General features: G+C 39.7%; 2 protein-coding genes across 2 annotated transcripts; one reads left to right on the top strand and one right to left on the bottom strand.

The window, feature by feature from the left end:
- Window positions 1–57: 57 nt before the first annotated feature.
- LOC137606396 (histamine N-methyltransferase-like) lies at window positions 58–13954 on the top strand. The gene is made up of 6 exons (XM_068331644.1): window positions 58–194; window positions 428–480; window positions 634–741; window positions 12576–12706; window positions 12837–12930; window positions 13596–13954. Exons 1-6 carry the CDS (start codon window positions 58–60, stop codon window positions 13952–13954), a joined length of 882 nt encoding a protein of 293 aa, XP_068187745.1.
- Window positions 3330–15033, bottom strand: LOC137605831 (histamine N-methyltransferase-like). The gene is made up of 7 exons (XM_068330668.1): window positions 15021–15033; window positions 5098–5245; window positions 4844–4896; window positions 4625–4732; window positions 4195–4325; window positions 3980–4073; window positions 3330–3685 (listed from the first exon to the last, which is right to left on the bottom strand). Exons 2-7 carry the CDS (start codon window positions 5232–5234, stop codon window positions 3330–3332), a joined length of 879 nt encoding a protein of 292 aa, XP_068186769.1. The 5' UTR covers window positions 5235–5245; window positions 15021–15033.
- Window positions 15034–15649: the final 616 nt, after the last annotated feature.

Below are 15649 nucleotides of genomic sequence, written 5' to 3'. Positions count from 1 at the left end.
TGTGTGTGTGTGTGTGTGTGTGTGTGTGTGTTTGATTTCCATACCAGATAACCAGACATGACATCTTCACTGAGGAGCCTGATCGGTGATAGTAACAGGTATCTGAAAGCCTTATCACTGTTCAAGGAGCGCACCACCTGCTACCAGAACACGTATGACTTCATCGACAACCAGCTGCCAGATATTATGGCTAGGTAATGTATCACACTCAACTTCATGTGAGGGGTATTGTCATACGGCTGAACGTTGGAATAACACCATACCTGAATAAAGGAGAGAGATCTATCAGATGTGAAAAAAGTATCTAAAAGTTTTGCTAAAAATGTTTGTGAAAGAAAACGTCACAGCAAAACCTCAGCGTTTAAAAAATGTGAACTTCCAGACTCGACTGAACATTTAAAACGAACCTTTTCTGTTGTCCTATCAGCAATTTAAATGGAAAGTCCCACCTGAACATCATTGGTGTTGGAAGCGGGTCCGGTAAGAACACACTGGTTTACACACATGGAGTCCCTATGCTCAAAATGTCACCACTTTTATTTGCATATTGCTTTTATGCCTTATAAAATAGCAAGAATGATTTCATAGGGAACATTTAAAAGTTTTTTTTAAAACCTGTGTTGTTAACTGTAGGTGAGATTGATATCAGGATCCTCTCCATGCTCCGTTTGAAGTATCCACTAATGTCAGTGGACAATGAGGTGGTGGAGCCCAACCCTCAGCAGATCCATGACTACAAAGGTACAGCTTTTGATTGACACACTCATCTATCACACGTGTCTTTATAGGCTACACATATTCGTGATATATCATTTGTTTAAATGGCTGTTGAAGGATACTTTATAGATAAACTGTATTTTAATTCCAATGATTACATTTTACAGCTGTGGTAGTCAAAAAGATGTTTGTGTCTCTAAAATTAAAAAAGATGATAAGCACAGTAAAGTTTGACAATTGTTGCCCTGTTTTGTGCTTGTTGATGCAGATTTGGTATTTGAGACTCCGGGTTTGGACTTAAACAGCAGCGTTGAGGAAGAAACTCTGGGCAGGACCCAGACTCTGGAGGGCGGTCATCCGCCTTGACTGGTTGTGGGCAAAGAACTTTTTTCCATTCATGAACCATGGCCTCAGATTTGGAGGTGCTGATCCTCATTCCACTTGCGTGACACTCAGCTGCAGACCGCCCCAATGCACACTGGAGGTCCAGGTTTGATGAGATCAACAGAAAAACATCATCTGCAAAAAGATGAGATGAAATCCTGTGGTCCTCACACTGAACTCCCTCCGACACCTTGCTGTGCCTAGAAATTCCATAAATATTATGAACAGAACCAAGGATAAAGGGCAGCCCTACCAAAGTCCAACATGCACCTGGAACAGGTCTGAGTTACTGCTGGAAATGGGAACCAAGCTGCGGTTTCAATCATAAAGGGCCCCGGATCCACTCCCCACAAGATATCAATAAAATAAGAGTGTAGAGTTTGTCTAGTGTACTCTGAGGTACTCTGTATCTGAGGTTTGATTTCAATTTAATGCTCCTCTCTAGTACTTTGGAATCGACATTGCCTGGGATGGTGAAAAGTGTAATATCCTTAAAGTTGGAGCACACTCTCCAGTCCTCCTCCTAGAACAGGATGTCCACCACCTTGGTCTTCCAAATTACAGGTACTATCTCCGAATGTCATGCAATGTAACAGACTACTAGGACAATCTCTGCACCTCCAGCCTCTCCTTCCCTCATGGGAGAAATGGTAGAGGGATAGAGGAGATCCTCAGTCTTCTTTCTACAGCTTGACAATATCCTCACTCCAAGTCAGCAGCTCCCTGCCCCTACTATAAACAGTGTTGATGGTACATCACTTTCCCCCTTCTGAGGCACCGGATGGTTGTCAAAATTTCTTTAAGGCCGACTGATCGTCCTCCATGTCCTACCTGAGCTCCTCCCAGACCCGAGGTTTGCCTCCATGACCACTCAGGCCGAGGGACGCCTGGCCTGCCTGTAACGGTCAGCTGCCTCCAGAGTCCCAACAAGACTTGATGAATCTCCTTCAGCTTGACAGCCTCTCTTACTTCCAGTGTCCACCACCTGGAATGAGGCTGCCACCGCAAGAGCCACCCGGGACCTTGTGACCTCAGATCCGAGCAGCTGCTTCAACAATGGAGGTGAAAAGCACGGTTCACTTTGATTCAATGTCCCCAACCTTCTGTGGGATGCGAGTTAAAGACCTCATTGACTGAGGGTTCACCAGACGTTCGTAATAGAACCTCAAAACACATTTGGACCTGTCAAGTCTGTCTGGGCTCCTGATCCATATCACCACCAGGTGGTCATCGATAGACAGCTCTACCCTTGTCTTCACCCGAGTGTCCAAGACACATGATTGGACGTCTGACGATACTACAATAGAATTATTGACCTTGGGCCTAGGGTGACCTGGTGCCATGTGCACTTATGGACATCCCTGTGGTTGAACAAGGTGTTCGTTATGAACAAACTGTGACTGGCACAGAAGTTCAGTAAGAGAAAACCACTTGTTTGCAATCGGGAAGGCCGTTCATCCACATCACCCCTCTCCAGGTCTCACTGTCATTGCTCATGTGAACGCTGAAGTCCCCAAAAAGAACAAAGAACATATCTCCGTCTCCTGGCTACAGAAAGACTACTTACGTTTTTAACATTCTTGCTTCCCCCAGATGGAGTAAACTACCCACAACAACATGTAAATGTCCCTCGAATGCAGGTTGTTTTATAAAGTCCTTGACCATTGCTTCTATACAAACTATCACACAGAACTCCAATGGATGATACAAATATTTCACTGTCACGTCTCAACATATTTTGTCTCCATCTAATTTTTCACGTCAGTGGACTCGGCCAAAGGAATGGTGTTGAAGACCTATTCAGTTTGTTCTTTTTTTCTATCTCCTTGTACGAAGTGGTTGTATATTATTCCATCCATTTTATTGTAGACAAGATGATGGCAATCATCTCATACCCAGTCGCTTATCTGACCTACGGGTCACAGGTTATGCTGAAGCCTATCCCAGCTGTTTATGGGCAATAGGTGGGATACACCCCACATGACATGCCAGCTTATCACAATGCCACAGAATATGTTTCCACAATTTTCAATGCAAAAAAAACGTTATTAGTTCCCAAGGGGAAATTGAAAGCACATAAAGCAGGATAGGTGTAAAACAAACAGTGTAAATGCAAACACTGGCCATATTTTGACATTTTATTGGAAATTGTATTTTTTCTAGGTCAGGTTAAGAACAAATCCTGAACAGTAGTCACGCGTAAATACAATACTTCATTTCAGCTGTTTTTACTTCAGCTTATCTATTACAATCATTTCAAAGTCACTGTTATACAGAACTTTGCCATTGGCCTCATCGCAGCATTCGGTACGCAAAAACTCCATAAACTCAGTTTTTAGCTCAGATGACACAGATTTACTGAAGTGTATGGCATGCACGAGAAAATCAAGAACTAAATCTCCATTCTCATCTCCTTCAATGAAACACTGTGTGATGTCCACTTGACGAGGCAGAATGTAGGTCTCGTAGCTCAGTCCCTCTAAATCCAGGTAGCTCTTCACGTCATCAATGGTAAGATCCACATGATTAGCCAAAATTAAGCGGTTGGAACACATATCGTACAGCTTTCCCCAGCTGCTGCCATCTGTAACAGATGTCATGAAATAAAGGTTGCAGGTAGTGGCTCGGTGAGATCAGTGCTACATGCTATCATAATGTGGTTAACTACATATCTTCTTCTTTTTTTTTTTTTTTGCTCTGCAGCAAAAAAGAAAAAGGAAGTCGCCCAAGAAAAATGAGTGAAAAACTACATCAGTTCACGTTGAAGAAACACACCAACAAACAGAAAATGTCAGCCATTTGCATGTGGTGTCAACAAAATAACCAATCCAGCATTAAAAAAAACTATTTAAATGTAAGATGTTGTGCATTCACTCACCAGGGAGTAGACTGATGAGCAGCTTCCCATTCTTGTTGAGGAGACTGTGGAAGAAGCTGATGGTGGCTTCAGGATCCTTCACAAAATACAGCACCTGTTGATTTGACCACAGATCATGAGCTGCTCACTTGATGATAGTCAGATGTTCTAACAGGTTTCATTTCTGTTCTGCATGATTCAAAAGTGCAGTCTGTTTTTATATTGGTAACGTCAACCTGGAACATGTGAATTATGTCAAACTTCTTAGTCATCTTGTTCTCTTTCCACTGCTCCTCAAACTCTTCAGCAGAGATGCTGTTCCAGTTAAAGTTGATGTAATCCAAATCAGGAGTCTGAGAAACCAAATCTGGAACGACAGACACAGAACACAGTAATGAGATCTGTTTGAACATTATTGTTACAGATTTAATGTGAATAACAAACAGGTAAATATAGAACATAAATCAAGTTCTAAGAAGGTTAACAGTGACATAACAGATGTTAATGTTCATCCAGATTTTTGAGGTAGATTAATGTGTCATAGGCCACATAATCCTCTCTTTGGTGCTAGATTAAGAATTAAAAATTGTATTTTAGAGCCTTATAGCTTCATATAGCATATGTCTTGTTGTACACAATGTAATCGTGTGCTGATAAATGCTATACCTTTGAATGAGTGTATCTGCGTGGGGTTGGGCTCCACCACCTCATTGTGTACCTCCATCACGGGGTTCTTCAGATGCAGCATCGAGAGGAGATTGAGGTCTTGTACACCTGGAGCAGCATTGGAGCAACACATGAATCAAAAACAGGAGGCAATGAGAAAAGAAACTATTCATGGAATTAATTCACACAAGAAGAAAGCAGGTGAGTTAGTGCTCTTACCACTCCCACTTCCAACACTGATCACATTCAGGTGAGACTTTCCAATGACAGTGCTGAATGGAGAACAGAAAAAAACTTTTAAATCTTCAAAACCTTTGAGCTTTAATGTAAAATTAGCATAAATTGATTTACTCAGGTCTTACATTATACAGTATAATGTCATGTTAAACCTGTATCTCGTACTTGGGTCAATGATTAGTGAATTCAATCAATATGTAACCACCTTTTCAGTGCAGGAAAGTGTGGAGGATTACCTCGCCAGTATGTCAGGGAGCAGATTGTTGATGAAGTCCTGCATCGACTGGTTCTCACTGGAGCGCTCATCATAGAGCTGGGAGGATTTCTGGTACCTCTTATGATCACTTAACAGACTCTGCAGTGGAATTGCCATAGTGGCTTGATCTGGTAAGTGAAAACATTTTAATTAGCAGTAAAAAAAATCCAAAAACAAAAAAAAGTATTTTGAAGAGCCATCCTATAAAGGCACAGGTCTTCGATTTAGGCTTTGATTTAGGTGGTCGTGAAATATTTGATTTTAATTAGGCAATATTTGTCTTTCCCCCAAATTTTAAACTTTAAATACATATTAACACAAACCCAACATATTTTAGTGCATAGATTAATGGAGACAGAAAATGTTACCTTACAATTGGAAATGCAGACCTTCAGAAACCAACAGGAGCTCTCTCTAAATCTGATTCTGCCTCACTCACATTATAAGACTATATAAGACATGCTTATGAAGAGGAGGCGTCACCCATATCGCTGATTCGCCCATTGCAAGACATTATGTACAGTAAACATCTGAAACAGATGGATTACCATTGTGTGACATTTAATTTGTCGTGCCGTCGAAGGAATCTATAAACATGTCAAAGCTGCAGTGATATTGACATAAATAATCTGAAAATTATTAATCACTTATAACTAATAAAACTATCTCTTAAATTTATCCCTTATAGACATTTTGCCCTACTTGCTCTTCTTTCTTTCAGACGGAGATTTGCTGTAGGGCTCCATTCCAGATTGCTTCTCTTCACTTGAGGATAATTAGAGTGGCAGTTACAGTGCTGTATGGAATTTAACCCTGCATGTACAATGAATGGAATATAAACAAGGAAATATGATGGTACACTTAACTTTTAAATTCCAATGAGCTGCAAAGAGGTCAATTTCATCTTGGCAAAAAAGATTAAAAGCCTTTTATTACAGAATTTCATTGTGTTTGACTACTTTTGACTAAACCTACAACACATGTGCCTGATGGATTTGCCTCGGATGTCTGGGACCTTTTATAAATATTTTATTACATGACATGTTTGTACACTGAGTTGAAATGCAGAATAAAGCCCTTTACAGATGACATATGCATGCTGTGACACACACCAAAAATCCCACCTGAAAATACATTGGAGTCAGAAGTGGAAATGGTAAAAACACAGACGATCTGGTGAGAGTACATTTCCTCTTGTGTGATGTGAATTAATTTCACTTTTTGTTTGAAGTTTCTTTCGTCCCTCATGTTTGTGACGCAAGTACTCCTCCAATGTTGACTCACTCATTATTAACAATATAGTGAAACAATATTCTTTGTTCATTCTCTCCTTTCTCACGCTCATTTGAAGTAACAGCATTCAGCTTTAAATGGTTATGTTGAAATTAACTCAAAGGACCGTCCTGGTGAAGCACAGAAATGAAGATATAGAAAATACAGTCATGACATTAATATGTTTGAGAACGTTGTATTCACAAGTCTCGCAAATCATTTTGTAATTGTGCACCAAGAAAGGCAACACCATAAGAAATATCAACAATTAACAGAGAAGATTTTGAAATATTAACTAATGAGAAGAATTAGACAAATTTAACAAAGATACGTTTCTCAAACATGACTTAAACTATCAAAAGATGATGAGTAGAAATCCTTCTTAATGGAACATTTAGTAAGACAACAGTTTACACCGAGGTGTTACTTTCATTATCTAGAGCAACATCAAAATTTAAACGTTTGTCAAAACCAGGACTTTTGACAAAGTTGAAAGCTTAAAGGAAATAACACGATTCAATCAATTTAACACCATCAATGTAACTTCCTTTTATGAAAATCTATTTAAGCATCAATGCAAAAACTGCAAATAATCTTTGTGCTATGGGCATAAAAGCTTATAGCCATAAACCCAAAAAATCATCAACATCCAATAGTAATTAATAAAATGTTCTGTAATACTGTAATCAATTAAAACCAGCTTGTATGTTTGCAGAACCACGAGTCATCAATTAAAATCAGTCTTTTTTTTTTGCAGTGATGAGTTTTCCCAGTCTTAATACAATCAAAGGCTGTGATCAATTCATTATAGAAGAATCAAGTCTTGCTATTGAATAATTCCTCTGTGAGCCTCTAATAAACGGGGGGGGGGGTGGTGGTGGTAATTTTTTAATCATGACAAAATAAGCAATCAACTGCTCTAATTATTTTTTAGGTTAATGATATTTCCTATGAGTCCCGATTTCAGATAGTTGAACATTTATATTTTGTGCTTTTTTAATCCACATCCCTGAACTTCCGAGCAGAAAAAGAACGAATAACATGGAGTGTTTCACTGAGACCCCGCCCCTTCACTCTCAGTTGATTTTCATCATTTTGCATGTGCCCAACTTTGCAATGAAACAACATTAAATTAAATTAAATTTGTTTTAATCAAAAAGAAATGCATTTATGTTGCTGCCCTGTTTGGTCATAAGATTTATTTTGTATTTTAATTAAAGGAATGAATCCAGACTGAGTGTAAAAATGGAAATAATATGAAGACAATTAAAAAAAATAAGTAAATAAAGTTCATTGATGTAGAGTTTCAAATAAATACTGTATACTATCTGGTGTTGTTAACAATGATGATATGCCGTACTCTTACGCCATCATCTGCTTGACAGAGATGAGGAGACAGTCCTGAAAGAGAGAATATACACACCTCTAGTGGCAGAGTGGCAGTATGACTTCAGGAGACGAAACACAATCATGGCAAGTACTCCAACAATGTTGGAGTACTTGCCAATCTTAAAAGGTCAGAGCGATCCTTGATTGATGGAGTATAAAATAAAAGAATTTGTGTTGTAAGCAAACATGTTTTTTAACGGAAAAAAAAGTCAACAGGCCTACTTCAGTTTTATGTTAGTTGTAGGCCCTTTGAGCCAAAGTTCCAGACAAATGAACATCCGTGTTTAATAGACAATCATATAACTTTCTGTGCAGGCCACAATGTGGAAGATGAAGATGATGAAGATGGCCTGATATGGCTTAATTTAGGACCGATCACGCGAACATGGTAAGAGGAGTTCAGATGATTTGCAAATATTTGCAAATATTTACATCACAACCCACACTCTTGGATTGATGTGATTTAGCAAAAATAAATCCAAAAAAAAAAAGAAACAAGAGAAAGTAAGACAAATACAGTGGAACATGTTTTTGGGATGTTGTTTTGGTTTTTGCTTCTTTTCTAATCTTCCCTCACTTTTCTGGTTTTTGCCCACAGTTGTTGTGCATTCAGGGTAACAAGAAGGCGTGGCGCATCCTTGGCTGGAGGCTGAGACAAACCTTAATTGTATTCCCTAATTATAATATCCATATTAAAATGATCTTTCTTCATCTTCCCTGCCAGACATTTGCTTCATGTTTGATCACCTGTCTCTGGAACCTGCTATTTGTCTTCGTTTGTGGATTATCCTTCCTGTTCGACTTGTTTTCATTTTTGCTCACTTGTGGTTTTTGTTACAGCAATTAAACAGTTGAATTTTTCCTTTTTAAACATTCAGTTTCTGCTTTTTTTTTAGCCAGTCATCTAATCTAAACATTTTTCATATTTTCATTTCTCTCATTGTTTTAAAAATACTTTTTGACTGTTAATCAGACATGGCATTTCCAATTAAAAGTCTTTTCAGTGATGGTGACAGGTACCAGAAAGCCTACCAGCTTTTTCTGGAGTGTTCCAATGACTTTCAGGCTATGCAGGACTTCATCAACAATCCGCTACAAGATATAATGTCCAGGTAATCTTTTACTCTTGCTATAATTTGCTGGTTTTTTTCTCTCTGATACGTTGATGATTTTCTTTTTTTTTACTGGTGCCTAACTAAAATGCCAAACTTTGAAGTTTAAACTTCGATTTGTTTCTTTTTCACGCCATATGCCAAAGACGCCATATGGCATCTTTCCATTCATTGACGTTACACATGGCTGGCAGTCAAAGGGTTCATAGAAAAATTACAAAAGACATTCTGTGTTACTATGGAGAAATTTGTGTATTTTAATTGCATTTCATTAAAGACATCAAGACTGCACGGTGGCACAGTGGGTAGCGCCGTTGCTGCGCAGTGAGGCGGTTCCGGGTTTGAGTTCCGCACTATGCATGTTTGCACGTTCTCCTCGTGTCTGTGTGGGTTCACTCCGGAGTCTCCGACTTCCTCCCATCCATCTTCAGGCGAATTGGCCAGTCTCAATTGGTGTGAATGTGTGATTCATGGCAGCGGAAGAAGCGGGTATGGAAAATGAATTGATGAACATATAATGATGTCAAACCAACCGCTTGGAGATTCCTTCTCATTGTTGGTTGAGTCACAATGTTCTGTCTCAGTGATTAATGTGCCACAAATGTCTGAGATTTGTCGCTGCTCCAGGGTGACTTTATTGCCACAGGTCAAGGGATGGAGAATAAAAAGTGGATGCTCAATGCTTGTTGGTGCCAGACAGTCCCCAAGAAACCTCGAAATGTGCCTGAATAAAGTTTGAATCAACCGATGGCTGCTTCAGTGCTTTGTTTCAGTCCTGCACATTTATATTTTTATTTCCTGCCATGTGTTGACTGTGTGAGGTCGGCAACAGAAACATGCATGGAAGAGAATTGTCCTAACTTACTTGAATATAAAACATTACTCATTTAATTATTTCATCATAGTCACCATGTGTAATCTGGTCTGATCTCTCCCATCACCATCAAATAGCATCTAGTGTTTCATAATACAATGTTTTTACTGTAACTAATAGCCTGTAGTATTTTATTGGCACCCTATTAATTAAAACATAGCATATTGGGTTTTCATGAGTGCGGGTGCTGTTAACGTTCCCAAATACCGGCCGAATTGTACCATGACAAAAGAAATAATCAGCATCAGATTAAATTTACATTATATTTTAAGCAAGGCAAGTAAAGATCAATTAAAAAGGGTTTCGCTGTCAAACTTAGAAATTTGAATTTCCAAACTTTATTCTGCAAGAAATTCAACATATTTCTCTGTTCGTTCCTCAGCACTATAAATGGAAAGTCCCAAATCAATGTCATTGGAATTGGAAGTGGATCTGGTAAGAACACAAAATATCTAATAAAAACAACCAATTTCACACTTTTAGTCGTGAACGTTGAGTTGAACATTGAGGAACTGTTTAAATAAAAACCTACCTTTGCTAAAGCTATTGCTTTGCTTTACATTACAAAAGGTCCAACATTGTGGGTTGATTTATTGGGCACCTGAACATAGATGAAAATATACTTTACTGATTTATAATTTAAATGATGAAAATTGTAAGTTGTTAATAATTTATCATTTACATCCGGCTGCAGTCTAAACTTCTACATCATACTCCCCATGACATCGGTTTCATTCCATCGCTAAATAAAACATTTTGTTACTTCATCATGTAGCAGACCTTAATTTAGACTAGTTGACCACTGAAATAAATCTCTTGAATTGGTTAGCTATCTGTTCAATCTGCTTAAAATATGAATGTATAATTCCAGCTGAACATTATAAATGGTTGTTAGTTATTACCTGCGGTAATTCTGCAGCACAGATTACTTTTGATGAATTTGAGGCTGTGCTGGTTGATTCAATGTTCAGACGTTACTTTTGAACAGGATAGGTTCAGTGATGACAAATCTTACATTTTAGTCCTATTTTAGACTTTGCTACTTTTTAAATCTGTATTTGTGTCTGTAGGTGAGCTTGACCTTGAGATGTTGTCAGCGCTCATTCTGAAGAACCCAGAGGTGATGGTGGACAATGAGGTGGTGGAGCCCGTGCCCCAGCTGCTAAGTAAATACAAAGGTACTGCCTTTATTTTACAGTATTATTCATCCTTTATTTTTATGCTGCAGGTATATTAAGCATGAACAGTAGACACAAGATGTATTTTCCTGGTCAAGGTGGCAGCTTAGATAGTTTTGAAGAATAAACATTAAAACAAAGAGACATCATTAAACACATAGAGTATACAGTACTCTTATCAGTTATAACATTATGATTGCCAGTCTGATATCCTTTTACTGCAAAAGCACACTTGGCCAGTTGAGACATGGATTCTACTAGAGTTCAGGTGCACTGTGGTATCTCTATATTACTTTATACATTGTATATACAAGAAATTGTGCTGTAAAAACAACAGATTCTTCAACTGCTATAAGTTTTGGGGTCAGGCCTCCATGGACCTCCTCCTCTACAGTATCATGGAATCGACTCTCCCCAGGAGGCTGAGGAGTGTGATCCACCTGTAGTTGGAGAACACCCTCCAGTCCCCATTTTTGAAAAGGGGGACGACTACCTTGGTCTGCCAACCCAGAGGCATTGTCCCCAAACGCGATGTTACAGAGATGCGTCAACCTAGACAATCCCTTTTTCTCTTTTAGTCTTCGGGTACTCGAGGCGAACGTCATCCACCCCAGGTGCCCAACCACCCTAGGTGCCCTGCCACAGAGGAGTTTGGCAACCACCTCGGTGACTTCAGCTAGGGTGATGGACGAGGCCACCTCAGTCGAATTGAGCTACCCGCCTCCACTTTATACAGTGTTGGGCGGTGCACCACTTTCCCCTCCTGAGGCCCCAGACGGTTTGCCAAAATTTCTCTGAGGCTGACCAATAGTCCTCCTCCAAGGACTCTCCAAACTCCTCCCAGATCTGAGTTTTTGCTCCATGACCATTTGTGAAGCGATACGCCTGGCCTGCCCGTACCTGTCAGCTCCCTCCGATGTCCCACAATTTAACAAGACTCGATAAAACTCTTCAGCTTGCAGCATCCCGTACGTCCGGAGTCCACCACCATTTACGGGGCTGCCAATGCAACAGGTACCGGAGACCTTGCAACCACAGCTCCAAGGAGGTAGAGAGCATGGTCCATTCTGACTCAACGTCTCCTGCAGGATCTGGGAAGAGCTTTCCTAAAGGTGTAATTAAAGACCTCACTGACAGATGGCTCCACTAGATATTCCCTACAGACCCTCAAAACACCTTTGGGCCTGCCGAGTCTGTCCAGCCCCCTGTGCCCTTCACAGGGACTCCAAGAAGGCCGGGTATTCCGCACTCCCATTTGGCCGCGAAAGGACAGTTAGGCACCAGTCCTCAACCCATACGTGCAGGGCCACGACCTTCTCGCTTACGGAGTAAACTCTAACATAATGTGGCTGAACTGTGGGGCAATAAGCAAGTCCACACCAGCCCGCTAGTGGAAACAAGCAGATCTCACACTGTCATTAATTAAATGTTCATAAAACTTTGACTTGAAAACAACAAAGACAACATGAAGATTTCCTTAATCTGCAAGGAGTCTTTAGAAAATCCTCATAAATTTTGTTTTACCCGCTACAACTTATACTCACAATGATGGAGTAGCAAAGCAGACTTTGATAATAAACATTGATACAGTACAAACACATTCCATCACTCTATTTTGTGTCTGTTGATGCAGAGTTGGTGTCTCAGACTCCAGGATTAGATTACATCAAATGGAAGTGGAACAACATGACAGTCCAAGACTTTGAGAAGGACTGGAAAGAGAAAGAGAGGACCAAGAAGTTTGACTTCATTCACATGTTCGAGGTTGGTGTTCCTTTCATAGTCACAAATGACAGTCATCTTTTTTATTTTGCAGAACTCCATGGCACACAAATCAAACAGAACCAATGTCGAGCATTAAATTCTAAGCACCTAATCTATGTTAAACCAACAGATGCTGTATTATGTGAAGGACCGTGGAGCAACCATCAGCTTCTTCCAGAGTCTCCTCAAAAAGAATGGGAAACTGTTCATCAGTCTGCTGGCTGGTACGTGGATGGTTTTACATAATTAAAACAATCTTCTGTAGGGTATTTATGCTGTAAACAGTACATGTGTGCCAAATGGCCTTCTTGTATAGAGCTGGTACTTCAAACCTATCCTTTCGATGCCATGATTAGAGAATCTGTGCTATTCTCCAGCCCAACATGTTCTACCTTCTGGTAACTTTACTGTTGATGTTTAGTTAAACAGGTGTCTGATATCTTTCAATTAGGAGTTCAGTCTCATCATAACACAGAGACTTAACCCACAGAAGGTTGCTGGATGAACTTCACCAGAAACACATTTTATTCTTGCAACGAGCTTTAACCGGAAGCAAATGTTGAAATACCATAAAATACCATACCATTACATACCATGAGGAAAATAAATCATCCAAAATCTTCAGGACACTTCACCCCAGATGTTCATTAACGATTGTTTTTTAGTTCTGCTGCACTTCACAATTATTGACAATTAGTGATTCTGCTGCCTTCTACTGGACAATTCATGAAGGGCCTTGTTTTATCATAAGAGTATACGTCATTCATATTTTACATTTGCGTGGTCATTTTTAGTATGTATGCATTCATGCTCAAAGTGCTTTCGAGTTGAAATAAATAAATTCGGAGAAGCAGGCCATGAATCCTCAGTGTTGTTTTCTCTATTCCAGGTGATAGTGGTTGGGGAAAACTGGACAAGACCTATGGCAACAGGTTTCGTGAACCAGAAGTCAGCACTGTGTTCATTGATGAAATCAAACAGTATCTGGACTCCAAGGGAGGGAGCTACCAGAGCTACTTGCTGACATCTCAAACGGATATCACAGAGTGCTTCATTGAGGGGAATGAGGAAGGAGAACTGATGCTTGATTTTCTTACTGAAGTACTAAACTTCAGCAAGTCAGCCCCGCCTGACCTAAAAGCTGGGGTCCTGGAGTTACTTCACCACCCAGACTGTAGTGTGGAGTCCAACGGAAAAATCATATTTAACTACTATTCTGAAGTGATAGTTGTAGATCAGCTCACTTGACGTCAGAGGAATAAGCACAGCGTCTCTCCCTTTATTTAGGAGATTCATTTAGACAGAGCTCAGCAGGCAAAATAGAGTCCAGAAAATAGTAGAAAAATGGAGGGAAAATAACAGTACCAGGAAGTTGCCCACAAAAGACATGGGTCTGACTTGAGGCACATGACACACACATTACTACAAAAACCAATGTCCAGAATTATCACACTCCAGCAGGTAGAGGCAGATACAAAAAGTCCAGACAGGATTCTTGCAGCTGAAAATTCCTGTTCCTACACTTTCTGTTAAGCCAGCAGATCACTTTTTTGACTCGATGTCTTTTTCTTACTCCCTGAAATAAACTTACCCTAAATGTCAGACTGGTTGAGTCCAAGTTAGTAGAATGTAGTTAAAAGGTAACTCTTGTGAATGAATAGATTGGCTGCTCTTTGCAAATCACATACAATCATAAAGAATGTCAAATGCCAAAAGAATAATACAGACACTGTTAGGGGTAAAAATAACCATATGTCTGTGTTAGAGTTACCAAGTGTCAGTCAACACTCACCACATGATGTCAATTATGCCTGTTTTAGAGAATTACTCTATGTGTATAATGAAATGGACCAATTACAACATTGGGACATTGTATGTTCAATAATACAATATAGTGAAAATTGTGTTTTAGCTGCAGACAGATTGAGATATTACTACATTGCGATTGTTAGCGTTCATGTGTTTGACCGTTTGTCCGTTCGTCTGTTTGTTAGTCCACCAAGTATCTCTGCAACCGTTGCAGATAGAAAGATGAAACGAAAAAACATTACCCAGGCGGCAAAGGGGATGAAAATGAAATGATGACTTTGAGAACGCTAGGTCAAGGTCAAATTTCAACTTTTGTTCACTCAGGAACCGGATTAGATGAGGGAGAAAGATCTATGGTCAAAGCTCGTGCATAGCTTTGACCTACCCTGAAAGGTCAAAGCTATGCACTTGTCACATACTACTTTCAGGGTACCCCGATCTACCCTGAAGGTAGGTCAGGGTAAGTCGCGGGATGTTGCAGTCTCTGAATACCTTGTTTACTTACATGTTGATGCAGTTGTGAGTGCTTCCGTTTAGATGAGCAGAATGGCATGAAGTCCTCCCACAACTTTGCTTTAACGCATTTCAAGATTGCAGACAAGAAATTCCTCCAATGAGAAAGCTTTTTAAAAGCCTATGACAAACAAACAGTCTGGGATCAATGTGTTGAACGATTATCTTCATCTAGTAGAAGCTGGTGGGATCCCATGTCAAGTCAAGTCATATTAATAAAGTTGAGTTTTGATCAACCGTAAGTGTAACTGTAACCCGTCTTTCATCTTATGTTGCAATAGTCTCCTGAAAAACATGTTATTGTTTTGTTTTTAGGCGCAGCCAGACGCTTCATAATCATGTCTGTAGTTAGTCAAGCCAGACTTGTATTATCTCTGTCAAGTCAGGCCAATGTGTTCTACGGTTGCTATGACGCTAGACCGACTTAAGTTAGGTCATACAAGCCCCACCCATGCCGACAAGAAGAACAAGATATTTCTGGATTGCAGAGTTTCTCTTACTCAAGCCTGTCTGTCAAAATGTCAAAAAGGTGCAATAGTTGGAGAACAAACAGGGTTAAGAACCTTAAACTACATTTTTTTAAAGTGTATCTAAAACATTTTCATTAATGATCTTAGGTCA

This window comes from Antennarius striatus, chromosome 13 (assembly GCF_040054535.1).
Source record: "Antennarius striatus isolate MH-2024 chromosome 13, ASM4005453v1, whole genome shotgun sequence".
NCBI lineage: Eukaryota > Metazoa > Chordata > Actinopteri > Lophiiformes > Antennariidae > Antennarius > Antennarius striatus.
This window is presented reverse-complemented; position numbering and strand designations above follow the sequence as displayed.